The 13,360-nt window shown below is 43.6% G+C and overlaps 1 protein-coding gene across 2 annotated transcripts in view; it reads right to left on the bottom strand.

Annotated features, from left to right (window-relative positions):
• Nucleotides 1-13,360, bottom strand: part of LOC129696918 (cytochrome b5 reductase 4) — a 101,285-nt gene that overhangs the window by 27,337 nt on the left and 60,588 nt on the right. For both annotated transcript variants that reach the window (XM_055635019.1, XM_055635020.1), the window contains 3 exons: nt 11,551-11,700; nt 3,321-3,468; nt 1,284-1,370 (listed from right to left, as the gene is read on the bottom strand). In XM_055635019.1, coding sequence (XP_055490994.1) covers nt 1,284-1,370; nt 3,321-3,468; nt 11,551-11,700 — 385 coding nt within the window. The remainder of the gene's footprint in view (nt 1-1,283; nt 1,371-3,320; nt 3,469-11,550; nt 11,701-13,360) is intronic.

The following is a 13,360-nucleotide window of genomic DNA, read 5'->3' as shown; positions in this document are numbered from 1 at the left end:
AAACTAACCAAGATGCTCCACCTATGCTAGTCCCACCTGGCCTTCTTTGACCCATAACCTTTTAAACCTTTTTGTGTGTGTGTGTGTGTGTGTGTGTGTGTGTGTGTGTGTGTGTGTGTGTGTGTGTGTGTGTGTGTGTGTGTGTGTATACACACACACACACACACTGAACTTGTTTTCTTCTTTGTTTTTCTCTCTTGATCACAGTGTACTATGTTTACATATTCCGTTGTGCTGCAGCAAGTAAGAATTTCATTGTTCTATCTGGGACATACGACAATAAAACACTCTTGACTCTTTGTGTACCTGTCAAATGGAAGTAATAATGGGTGTACTGTAATGGTTAAACAGACCATGTTTGCTAAAATGTAGTTGTCAGCTAAATTAGCAGCACAGAATTCCAAACCCTACGAACACAAGTGGATGCTACCAAACAAGTCTGGGAATGTCTGGTCATGTCTGGGCTTGCTGAACAAAACACAATAGTTAGGTGGACCACATACGCCCCTTACCGCAAGTAGTGCAGAAAACACAGTGGACAACAGGCTAAGTGAGGCACAGCCTTAATGGACGATCTAATGATTGGTTCATGGCAGAGAAACATCATAAAGGACCGTGTCGGGCGTCCTCCCAAAGCAGGAAAGAACCCCGGCCTCGGACCGTATCGCCAACGGTGCCAGGAGATCGACAACAGATCACTACCCAACGACACTCTTTGCCTTGTGCTCGGGGTCTTGCGAGTGTGTACGCGGATACGCGAGTCTATGTGCCTTATTTTACAGTGTAATAAAATGCCTTGTTACATACACTCTGTTGTCTGTATCTGGTGATTTATCAAACACAACAATGGGCCACATAGAAAATGATGTTTTCTTATTATGGAAGTAATAATGGGCCACTCAGAAAATAATAATGGTGATGAACACAGTCAGAATAATTTATCTTCATTAATTTATTTTCCAATAGATCTATTATTTTCTAGTAGATTAAATAGATGATTAGATTAATCATTAGATTAGAGGGCATGCATGTAAAATGACAGGTTTAGTGATGGATCTGAGATGGAAGTTTTTTCACCCAATGGTTGGAAACTGGAACATATTGCCTGAATAGCAATGGAGATCGGTACTCTCACATGATTCAAGCACTTGAATTACCAAGGCATGTAAGGTTACCAAAAGCTGGTAAATGGAACTAGCATAGAACAAGTATAGGTATGGCATGGACATGGTGGGCTGAAGGGTTAATTTTTGAGTTCTACTTGAGTATGAACACCATGTTACCTTTGGTCTGTTGAGGCCAACTTGTCCAATTGATCCTTCCACAAAATATCCCTTTCTTCCTTGTTAATTACCACCAGTCGGATTTTTCTGAAACAAAAGAATGGAATTGTTTTCCCTTTATCTTATACTAATTTCTAAATCTCAGAAGTTTAAATAAGCGTCCACACCCAAAATGTCACCCATCTGTTCCCTCCCTGGAACAGTTCATAACTCTACAACTGCGCCACCATGCTGCCCTTTAAGGTAAAAACCTGGTTCGGAATCCGACCCAAAACGCACCTATGCAAGTTCTCCAGTGATGTGGCCTGACCCACTGAGTTACTCCAGCACTTTATCTGTTTTTGTAAACCAGCATCTGCATTTTCTTGTGTCTGCCAATTACAACCAATCCCATTTCATATATTTTGATCCATGGATTTTGATCTTATTGAAAACATATAAAATTATAAACGGACTGGACAAGCTAGACGCAGGAAAAATGTTCCCAATGTTGGGGGAGTCCAGAACCAGGAGCCACAGTCTAAGAATAAAGGGGAGGCCATTTAAAACTGAGATGAGAAAAAACTTTTTCACCCAGAGAGTTGTGAATTTGTGGAATTCTCGGCTACAGAATGCAGTGGAGACCAATTCACTGGATTAATTTAAAAGAGAGTAAGATGGAGCTCTTGGGGCTAGCGAAAACAAGGGGTATGGGAGAAGGCAGGCACGGGTTACTGATTGTGGATGATCAGCCATGATCATAATGAATGGCGATGCTGGCTCGAAGGGCCGAGTGGCCTCCTGGTGCACTTATTTTCTATGTTTCTATGATATACTGAGCAATGGAATTCAAGAGATAAGGTAAGTTATAGGAGCAGAATTAGGCCAGTCTAAGCCATTCAATCATGGCTGATCTATCTCTCCCTCCTAACCGCATTCTCCTGCTTTCTCCCCATAACCTTGGCAAGACTCTTCCCCCCCCTCCCCTCCCCCTTACTGTGTGTACATGTATTTTCAATGCACAAAAAACTGCACTATCAAGACAATGGGCTAAGAGACCAATTAAAATGGACGGGGTTTCATTATTGAATGGAATGTTATCGTTGATCTAGCAAAATGGAGTCTGCTCAACGTTAACACAATAGCCCAAAATTACTGCTAATTACAGGCATGGCAGATGAGTAGTTGAAGGTAAGCGCGTGCTTCCAATCTTTGAAATACAGGGACACAGACAACTTTACAGTTTACTTACACCTCCCGCCTCCTACTGATGACCCAGCGCTGGACTAATTGACATGGCTATCGCACAAATAGCATTTCCATGACAACCTCCATGGTAGCAAAACGCAAGGATATTATTAAAACTAAATAATGGATTTCCCGAAAATAGACAGGCGCAGGACAGGCAAGGTTATAAAAAAAAGCATTTTAATGAGCATAAATTAAAAAAAACTAAAGCCGATGAAAAATAGGGAAAAATTGATGACAGGATCTGAAGACGGGTTCCGACCTGAATGGTCACCTATCCATGCTCCTCAGAGATGTGACCTGAGGTGCTGAATTACTCTAGCGCTTTGTGTCTAAAATTGAGGACAGATTGAGGGCTTGTCTTTTTAATGTCTCAATCTTGTTTAATTTGCCAAAATAGATTATGGCTATTTTTAATAAGAAACCTAAAACAAAATATCTGGAAAAGTGGAAGACAAGTGATGACATTACTGCAAAGGTGAACAGTTGTGAATGTTATTGTATAGCCCACGATTTATTAATAATAGTTTGTTTTCTTGCCTTCAATGTTAAGACATGCCTCAATGCTTCAATATCTCATATTATAATTTTTCAAGATTTCCCTAAAAAGCGTAAAAATTACAAAAAAATATTTGCATATTGAGCAGATCATTTTTCCTTTTGAGTATTTGAAGGCAACCAACTAAAAATAACAAACCAGGGATTGGTTGATCATGCATATGAGGCAATTACTGACAAATGAATTACAATGCAATTAAGCAGAAACGCGTAATGTCTGAAAAAATGATTACAACGAAAAAACAAACTGACCTGAAATTCAAAATCTTCAAAGCGAAGATGATGAGTTTAACCATGGGAGTGAAGCCAGTACCAGCAGCCATGAGGATAAGCTCAGTTATTCCTTCAAGTTGAGTGCAAAAGAAGTTGCCTTCTGGGCTACTCATGTATATAGAATCACCTATAGATAAGACAAAACAAATTAATAGCTTGAGCAAAAAGCATCAGAGAACATTATTGCGTGGGAAGAGCTGCAGATGCTGGTTTAAACCGAAGATAGACACAAAATGCTGGGGTAACTCGGCGGGACAGGCAGCATCTCTGGAGAGAAGGAATGGGTGATGTTTCGGGTCGAGACTCATCTCCTGCTTTCAAACTAACAAATCCCTTTCCTTAACAATAGACAACAAAATATGGGGGTGGCACAGTGGTGTAGTGCTAGAGTTGTGGCCTTACAGTTGTCGCCAGAGACCCGAGTTCAATCCTGACCACGGGGTGCCGTCTGTTCGGAGTTTGCACGTTGTCCATGTGACCGCGTGGGTTTCCTCCCACACTCCAAAGACGTGAAGATTTGTAGGTTAATTGGCTTCTAGAATTTGTCCTTGGTGTGTAGGATAGACCTGGTGTACGGGTGATTGTTGATCAGCATGGACTCGGTGGGCCGAAGGGCCCAATTCCATGCTGCAACTCTAAACCAAATACCAAGAACATTTTTGATGCTGGAACGTTAGAAATGGGAAACAAGAGAATGGGGGAAATGTTCAGCAGGTTAGGCATTATCCGTGGATAATGTTTCAGGTCTATTAACTTCAATTAGACCTGGAGAATTTAGATATATTCCTGTCTTCTTTCAGCAATTTGCAGAGACCCCCTCCCAATTACCTTCACCATACCCAAACTTCTTACTGCAATTTCCTTTGCAACTGCAGGCAATAGAACTCTTGTCCTTTCCTCTTGTCCCGACCCATCCATTTTCTCCAGAGATGCTGCCTGAGCCGCTGATGTTACTCCAGCACTTTGTGTCCATCTGGTACTTTCATCTCTTCCTTTCCAGATGATGCAGTGGCTCACCTGCATTTTTTCCACTCTGGTGTACCTACATCCAGTATGCGCAATATGAACAACTCTACCTTGGAGAGACCAAACATTAAACATTCCGGTAAACCTCCTCTGCACATCCTCCATATCCTTCCTGCAATGCCCGATGGGAACTACACATAATGCTCAAAGGTGGCCTAACCAAACTGTCAGAAAGCTGCAACATGACCTCCTGACTTTAGGAATAGGAATACTTGATTGTCATGTGACTAGGTACAGTGAGATTCTGTGCTTGCATACACCAATGTATGCAAATAGCATCCCCACCTACGGCGCTGACAAAGATGCAAAGCGCGCTGGTTCCTCCTTTAGTCACCCCACCCCCAACATTTCCCCCACGCCAAGTCCCCATAGTCCTTCCTCCCCTCCTCACAGCGGTCGGTTATCCTCGCTCTCATCGACCGCGGGTCGACTCGCGAGGCATCACTGCCGCCACCGCCGCGAGGCTTCACCGCTGTCGACACCCCACTTCACGCCTCCATGTGGTGCCGACCTGGGCCCCAGCCTCAATGCCCCGACTGATGAAGCCACTCATGCTGTAAGCCTTCTAGTCTAGTACTGAACTCTACGGCTTCAGGTAACATGATTTCTACGTCTGCCTGTGTCATCCATCTGTGACCTTTCTGTCCTGCATCTCCTCCATTGCCAGAGTGAGGCCACACGCAAACTGGAGGAACAACAGCTCATATGCCGCTTGGGTAGCTTGCAACCCAACTGAATGAATATTGAATTAGGTAATCCTCTACCCCCTTTTCCCCTGTGCCCCACCTGACTCGCACCTATTTTTTCCTTCCCTCTCCCCCTCCCACCTACATTCCTACCTTTTGCTTCACATCCTGTCTTTTCATCTCTGTCCACCATCTGCCTATTAAACACCCCCCAACTCCCCTCGCCAATAACAACCCCTTATCTGCCAGGCTTTGTTCTGCCCTCCTCTCTTCCAGTTTTCTCCTCGCTGCCCCAAACCCCTCCACACACACACACTAAGATGAAGAAGGGCCCCGATCCAAAACGTCACCCATGCACGTTCTTCAGAGATGCTTCTTGACTCGCTGAGTTACTCCAACACTTTGTGTGTCCTATCTGCGATATTAGCTTAGTCTTTTTTTTCCTCTCTGGCAATGGAGGAAATGACCTTGTGATCTTGCTCTCCTCCTTTGCATTTCACAAGTTCCACATTATTTTTGTACATTCCTTTGACTATGTTCTCACTCTCTGACAATCCCCTTTCATTCGTTGACCAATTTAAGGTTGGTTACAGCGTATTCCCATTGATCACCTTAGTTTCACCCAAACGAGACTTCCCATCCACTTCATTGGAGACCTTACCTTTCAACTATCCTTAATCGGACTTTAACTTGCACAAAATATCTTGCAAAGCTACGTCATGACTTCCTGACTCTTACATGACCTATGAAAGCAAGCATACCAGGACGTCTGCTTCACTACTTTTAAGTTGTCACTTTCAGGGAGTTATGGACCTGGACCCCAAGATCCCTCTCTACATCAGTTTCTCTGCCCATTTCTATAGCAGATCTATATCCCGCAGGATTTACATCAAGGGATAGCCTTTCTCACAATACAAGCCCTAACAATATTGGTGTCATCTGCAAAATTTGCCCCTCAGATATTTGACATTTTAATCCGAGGTAAAAAACTATGACTATAGCACCAGCATGGTGGTGACACAGCGGTAGAGTTGCTGCCTTGCAGCGCCAGAGACCCAGGTTTGATCCTGACAACGGATCCTGTCTGTACGGAGTTTGTACGTTCTCCCCGTGACCAGCGTGGGTTTTCTCTGGGATTTCCGGTTTCCTCCCCGCTCTATAGACGTACAGGTTTGTAGGTTAATTAGCTTGGTATAATTATAAACTGTCCCAAGTGTGTGTAGGATAGTGTAAGCATACAGGGATCGCTGGTCGGCGTGGACTCGGTGAGCCGAAAGGCCTGTTTCTCTGCTGTATCTCTAAACTGAAACTCTCTCCTCTACAGGTGAAGGGGGCTGATTGGCAGATGGGTGGAGTATGTGATGGGGCTGGAGGTGGTGGGAATGTCAGATGAGGGAAGGGAAGGGGTGAGGGGAAGAGAAGAGAGGGATGGGATGGTGGGAGAGTTGGGTGCGCACTGGTTAATAGCACTCCTGGTGAAGTTACTGTCTTATAGTTGTGAATGGTGTTGCATGGCCCTTATTAATTCACTAAACCAGGGTGATTGTCAGCTGGGAGATGAACACCGAGGAAAATGTCACACATGGTCAAACATCCAGTCACACCTGCGTAATGGTTCTCGCAAACATTTAGAAGGATGTCATTGTCATGAGGTTGCAAAGTCTGACAATAGTATAGACTATAAATATGTTTTGTGTCAGTGCGAACACACACAGTTCCCTTTATCTCTTATGAAGTTAAATGAAGTTGGCAGCTTGCTAATATTTTTTGATCTTCCATCCAATTTAATTTACCACTGGTGGACTCCAATCAAGTTGTAGAAACATTTCAAGGATAACCAATGAAAACAGGATGAACCCAAGTTCAATTTTGAGTGTCGTAACTTATGTAAATGTGATATTTCAGTTATGTATTTTTAATTACTTTGAAAAAATTTGTTTTCGCTTCTTCAATCTGGGGTTTTGGGTGTAGATTGATGATAAAAAAAAAGAATTTAATCCATTTTAAAATAAGGCTGTAATGTAACAAAATGTGGAAAAAGTGAAGGGGTCTGAATACTTTTTGAATGCACTGGGTATTTAAGGCGGAGATAGATACAGTAGATTCTTGATTAGTACGGTGTCAGAGGTTAGAACAGAGATAGAATGCAGTCGGAGACAAAAAGACTCGTCGGAGAACTGGCATGGGGGAGGGATGGACAGAGAGGAGAAGCAATGGTTACTTTAAGTTAGAGAAGTCAATGTTCATGCTGTTGGGGTGCTGTTCCTCCAATTTTTGCTGGGCCTCACTCTGACAATGGAGGAGGCCCAGGACAGAAAGGTCGGTGTGGGAATGGGAGGAGGAGTTGAAGTGTTTAGCAACCGGGAGATCTCTGTATGGTATAGTATCATTGTATAGTATTATTCGATTTGAAAGAATAGCATGCAAAACAAGTTTTTTTACTGTACCTTGGCACACGGGACAATAATAAACCTGAACCTAATTACCTGCTGAATGAACATTAGGTAAGGTACAGATCCAACACCAAATATCCGGCAACTGGTTCCGGCACCTCCTTTAATCCAGACAAAATTACGAGAGCACACTTGAAACACTACCCCCATCCCCTAAAATGTGGCACCTAGGCCAGGTGTGAAGGCTGATCTCAACCTCATGGGGACTACTGCGCTGATCAGCGGGTCAAATTTGTCCCCCGAGTCCAGGGCTCTGGAACTCTGGCCCAGCTGGAGCCGGCAGATCTGTTCCCATAGCTGACGTCCGCAGCCGACTTGGCGGGACGGTATCTCAGCCCCCCCCAATCTCCCTCCCCCACCATGTCGTGGCCTCTGTTGGTTCGGCAAAACGGATAATCCAGAAAGGCTCTGGAACCAAAGGTGCCGGAAAGTTGGTGGTGGACCTGTACTGATGTACTCCCATTTTGGCATTTCCTCAAAGTAACGGACATGATGGTAATTTCAATGAAGGTTTTGAGAATAACAATTGATTACACTGATAAAAATAATAATCAAAGTGGTCTAGTGACATACTCATGTCAACAGTCCACCAAAGTCTACTGGATTTCCATTGCTAACCAATTTAACCCCTCTTCACATTCCCATTCCTTTTTGTCCTAGATTGCCAGAATGAGACCACACACAAACTGGAGAAATAACACCTCATGTTCCGCTTGGGTATCTTACAACCCAACGATATGAACATTGAATTCTCCAATTTAGGTAGCTACAAACCCCCTCCCTTCTTCCTCCAGCCACCCCCTCCCTATCAGCACCTGTGCCCCACCTAGACTCACAACTGTTTCACCACTCCCCCCCCCCCTCCCCATTTCCTCTATATTCAGTTATATGGTTATATGGTTATTCCTTCCTCGAGCTTCATAATTCTTGTCTCACACCTGTCTTTTCATATCCAGCCTTAATCCAAATATCTACCTATCAACCACCCCCCCTCCCCCACCTGAATCCACCTATTACTTGCCAGGCTTTAGTCCTGCCCCTCTTCTCTTCCAGCCGACCCCCCCCCCCCCACATCCCACAATCGGTCTTTAAAAGGACCCAGACCCAAAACTTCACCATTCTACATTCTCCAGAGTCGCTGCCTGATCGGACAAGTTACTCCAAGCACTTTGTATCTTACTTTGTAAACTAGCACCTGCAGATCCTTGTATCTGGTGATAACCATTTGCAGGCTATTTGACAGTTAGAACACAACAGCCACTGCTTTTCTGAAAAGCCATGATCTTTTATTTCTAAAATTCAACACCCTTTGGCCAAGTTCCAATGTGCTCCACATTCTAGTTTCCTTCTGTCCCCATCCCCATCCTCACCTAACACCCAGACTCTTGAATACTATGGCACCCTAGACTGTGCAAGAGGACATCACTACAGGTGAGGAGGTTCCTCAATACAAAATATTGAGGGAGGTGGGTGCATGGAATGAACTGCCAGAGGAGGTAGTTAAGGCAGAAACAATAGCAACATTTAAACGACATTTGGACATGTATAGGAAAGGTTTAGAGGGATAAACATGGGCAGGTGGGACAAGTGTGGATTAGCCTATTCCCATACTATTTGACTCTATTCACGTTTTCCCATTTGGTTTTTCCTGCTTCTCTAAAAATGTGCACATAGAAATATTTCAAGCATTTTACTCTCAAACTTCTAGTCTCAAGTAGCCAACGCCCAATTTTTAGTCAATAGATGGCAGACTCCAAAGGAAAATATTGCACTTTAAATGTGGCATGACCACTCCAATTCAAATAACTCTCTCAACTAGATGTAGTTATTTTTAGAGATACAGCACGGAAACAGGCCCTTCGCCCCACCGAGTCACTGACTAGCAATCCCCACACACTAATATTATCCTACACACTAGGGTCAATTTACAATGTTACCGTCAATTAGCCTACTAACCTGTGCACCCTTGGTGTGTGGAGATGCTAACTGCATTTCGTTGTCTCTGTACTGTACACTGCACAATGACAATAAAGTTTGAATCTGAATCTGGGAGGGAACAGAGCACCTGGAGAAAGCCCACACAGGTCACGGGGAGAAGGTACAAACTCCATACAGGCAGCACCCATAGTCAGGATCGAATCCGAGTCTCTGGTGCTGTAAGGCAGCAACTCTACCGCTGCGCCACTGTGCCACCCCAGTGGTGGCAAATTCTGTGGCAGCTGTTCCAGACAGGCAGCGAATGGGTAAATAAACTCTAGTATCTTTGCTCGCCAAAGGATTAATTAGTGTGGATAATTTTCAAAATGGCCAATTTCTGCATAGAGTGTCATCTAATAACCATAATGAATTCTAAAGCATGTACACGTATTTTAAACCAGAATAGTGATTATATGGATTGATCTGAAGAACACTACAAAAAACATGGTTTCTCATTTATTAGTGCTTAATTAGATGATTGGCAAGGTGAATGTCAAATAAAAGATCAATGGAGCACAGACAACACCAGCAGAATTTGATGCAAAATGCATAAATAGGGAGTAATGGTGATAAATTAATCTCGACAATGATTGTCATTGCATCCTTTGCTTGTTCTGTGAAGTTTAAAGAACACCTCAACTCCTGAAAGATCATGATAATTTAAAAAAACACACTAATACTACTGTTATTGTATGGTTGACAAATTAAGTTCTAAAGCATTTAATGAGTCAGGCCTCTTACCACAGGCATGGAGCTAAACGTGATTATTAATTATATGCTTAAACAACCCAATGGAATATCAAGGTCATAATTTGAAGTATTCCTTCATATCCACCCATGCTTTTCACTAAGCACATGCATATTAAAAATTAGAATTTATGGAGAAGAATAATGCCCATTAGGGTCTTGACCCAAAACGTCACCGATTCCTTCTTTCCAGAGATGCTGCCTGTCCCGCTGAGTTACTCCAGCATTTGGTGTCTACCTTAGATATTTATCCAAGTGAGACAGGAGAATGCTTAAGGGCTAATAAAACTATTTCTGCACATTAATACTCATAAGACGTCTCATAAGAAATGGAAATTGGTGCGAAACAAGGACCTCGTTGAAACTTATCAAATATCTTTTTTTTTTAAATACAGCGTGGAAACAGGCCCTTCGACCAACGATCACCCGTACACTAGTTCTGTCCTTGCAAGTCTTTGGAATGTGGGAGGAAACCGGATCACCTGGATTAAAGCCAGACAGTCACGGGGAGAATGTGCAAAGTCCAAACAGACAACACCCGCAGTCAGGATTGAACTCGAGTCTCCGGCACTGTAGGGCAGCGACTCCATTGCTGCATCACTGGTCCTCATTAAAGGACCTTAAAGTGCAACCCATAAGACTATAAGATATAGGAGCAGAATTAGACCATTCAGCCCATCAAGTCAACTCGTCCATTCAATCATGGTTGATCATTTTTTTCCCTCACAACCCCATTCTCCTGTTAACCAGCATCTGTAGTTCCTTCTATCTATCTATCTATCTATCTATCTATCTATCTATCTATCTATCTATCTATCTATCTATCTATCTATCTATCTTATATATATATATCTGCAAAGACTTTCATAAGCGACTCTCATATTATATATATATATATAGAGAGAGAGAGAGAGAGAGAGAGAGAGAGAGAGAGAGAGAGAGAGAGAGAGAGAGAGAGAGAGATAGAGAGAGAGAGATAGAGAGATATATTGTGTGTGTCACATGAGAGTCTTTGCAGCAATTTGACAAATGTATCTTCAGCAACTCCTACACCAGGGACCTCCATTACGATTCAGACTAACAGACAGACTGAACACTAACACCTTCAGATTTCCCATCCAAGCACATAATGTTCATCTCAAATATATTTTTTATCAATGCTGGGAGCAAATCACAGAAACTGAGAAATATCATCATTGCCAACACATTTGCCAGAGAGAATGCAGCAGTGTGAGAATGAAAACTAGTACACTTGTGCTACATTACATTTAGAAGCACACACATGGATCAGAAAACTAAAAACAAAATGTGTTCTCTTACCAATTTGAAGCTTGTCAATAATAGGCGTCAGCAATCCATCGGGATTAATTTTGACCATTAAATAGATATTTGTGCATGTCTGATCCTCATCCACTGATTCTGGACACAAGGATGGCAACACCGGGGTATATGGCCTGACTACTTCTACATCTGGAAGAAAAAGGGAATATGATGGTAGTAAAATGAAGATGCATCGTGGCTGAGTGGTAGTAACAGAACCATTTAGATTTGTTTCTGCTTTATGACAGTTCATAAGCAGTGTTCCCAATGAGCATCGGCCGAACCCTCCAAGTAAGGCCCGGTAAGCCCACTGCGGATGTCGATAGGATCTGAGGAATGAGTGTGTCCCAGGATGGTTGGACTGACATATGATGAAAGAATGGATCAACTGGGCTTATATTCACTGGAATTTAGAAGGACGAGAGGGTATCGTATAGAAACATATAACATTCTTAAGGGATTGGACAGGCTAGATTCAGGAAAAATGTTCCCGAAATTGGGGGAGTCCAGAACCAGGGGTCACAGATTAAGAATAGGGGGCACGCCATTTAGGACTGAGATGAGGAAAAACCTTTTCACCCAGTGAGTTGTGAATATGCGGAATTCTCTGCCACAGAAGGCAGTGGAGGCCAATTCACTGGATGTTTTCAAGAGAGAGTTAGATATATCTCTTTAGGGCTAATGGAATAAAGGGATATGGGGAGAAAGCAGGAATGGGGTACTGATTTTGGATGATCAGCCATGATCATATTGAATGGCGGTGCTGGCTCAAAGGACCAAATGACCTACTCCTGCACCTATTTTATGTGTTTTTATGGGTTAGCATATGATGAGCGTTTGACAGCACTGGGCCTCTACTCGCTGGAGCTCAGAAGGTAGATGGGGGACCTCTTTGAAACTTACAGAATAATGAAAGGCATAGCGTGGATGTGGAAGGATGTTTGCACTAGTGGGAGAGTCTGGGACCAGAGGTCATAGTCTCAGAATTAAAAGGCGCTGGTTTAGAAAGGAGGCGAGGAAAAACTTTGGTAGTTAATCTGTGGAACTCATTGCCACAGAGGGCTTTGGAGGCCAAATCAATATATTTTTAAGGCAGAGATAGACAAATTCTTGATTAGAATGGGTGTCGAGGGGTATGGGGAGAAGGCAGGGCAATAGGATTAGGAGGCAGTGATTGAGTGGCGAAGTAGACTTGATGGGCTGAATGCCTGATTCTACTCCTATAATGTGAACGTGTGACCTGCGCCTCGAGACCCGCGAGCAACCACTGAGAGCGAGGGGGCCATCGGAGAGTGATGAGGGAGCAGGTGGGTTGGGTGGTCGGTACGAGTGGGGGGGGGGGGGGGGGGGGGGGGGGGGGGGGGGGCGCTGCCATGTGCGACGGCAGGCAATAGATAGGGCTGTTCGGTGAACTTTTATAAATTTGCCGGCGCCAAAACGTAGCGACACTTGTGTACTGCCTAGGTGAGGTCTGCCGTACGATATTACCGGGTTGTATGAAAAACAAAGCATTTCACTGTATCTAGGTACCTGTGACAATAAAGTATCATTGAATTGAATCAAATACCCCTTGTATTCTAGTGCTAAGTCACAGGGAATTCTAGATGCTTCATTGTGCTAGGGCAGTAATTCTCTAATCACCCTCTCTGTGGTGCTAGACAAGGGAAAAGTCTTGTTGTGACAGCTAACCCGGACCTAACCAATAAAGTGGATGGCATGGTGGCACAGCAGTAGAGAAGCTGCACAGAGTTTGTACCTTCTCCCCGTGACCCGCGTGGGTGTTCTCCGGGATCTCTGGTTTCCTCCCACG

Source organism: Leucoraja erinacea, chromosome 5 (genome assembly GCF_028641065.1).
Source record: "Leucoraja erinacea ecotype New England chromosome 5, Leri_hhj_1, whole genome shotgun sequence".
Classification (NCBI taxonomy): Eukaryota; Metazoa; Chordata; class Chondrichthyes; order Rajiformes; family Rajidae; genus Leucoraja; species Leucoraja erinaceus.
Note: the sequence above shows the minus strand (reverse complement) of the source record. Positions and strands in the feature narration are given on the sequence as shown.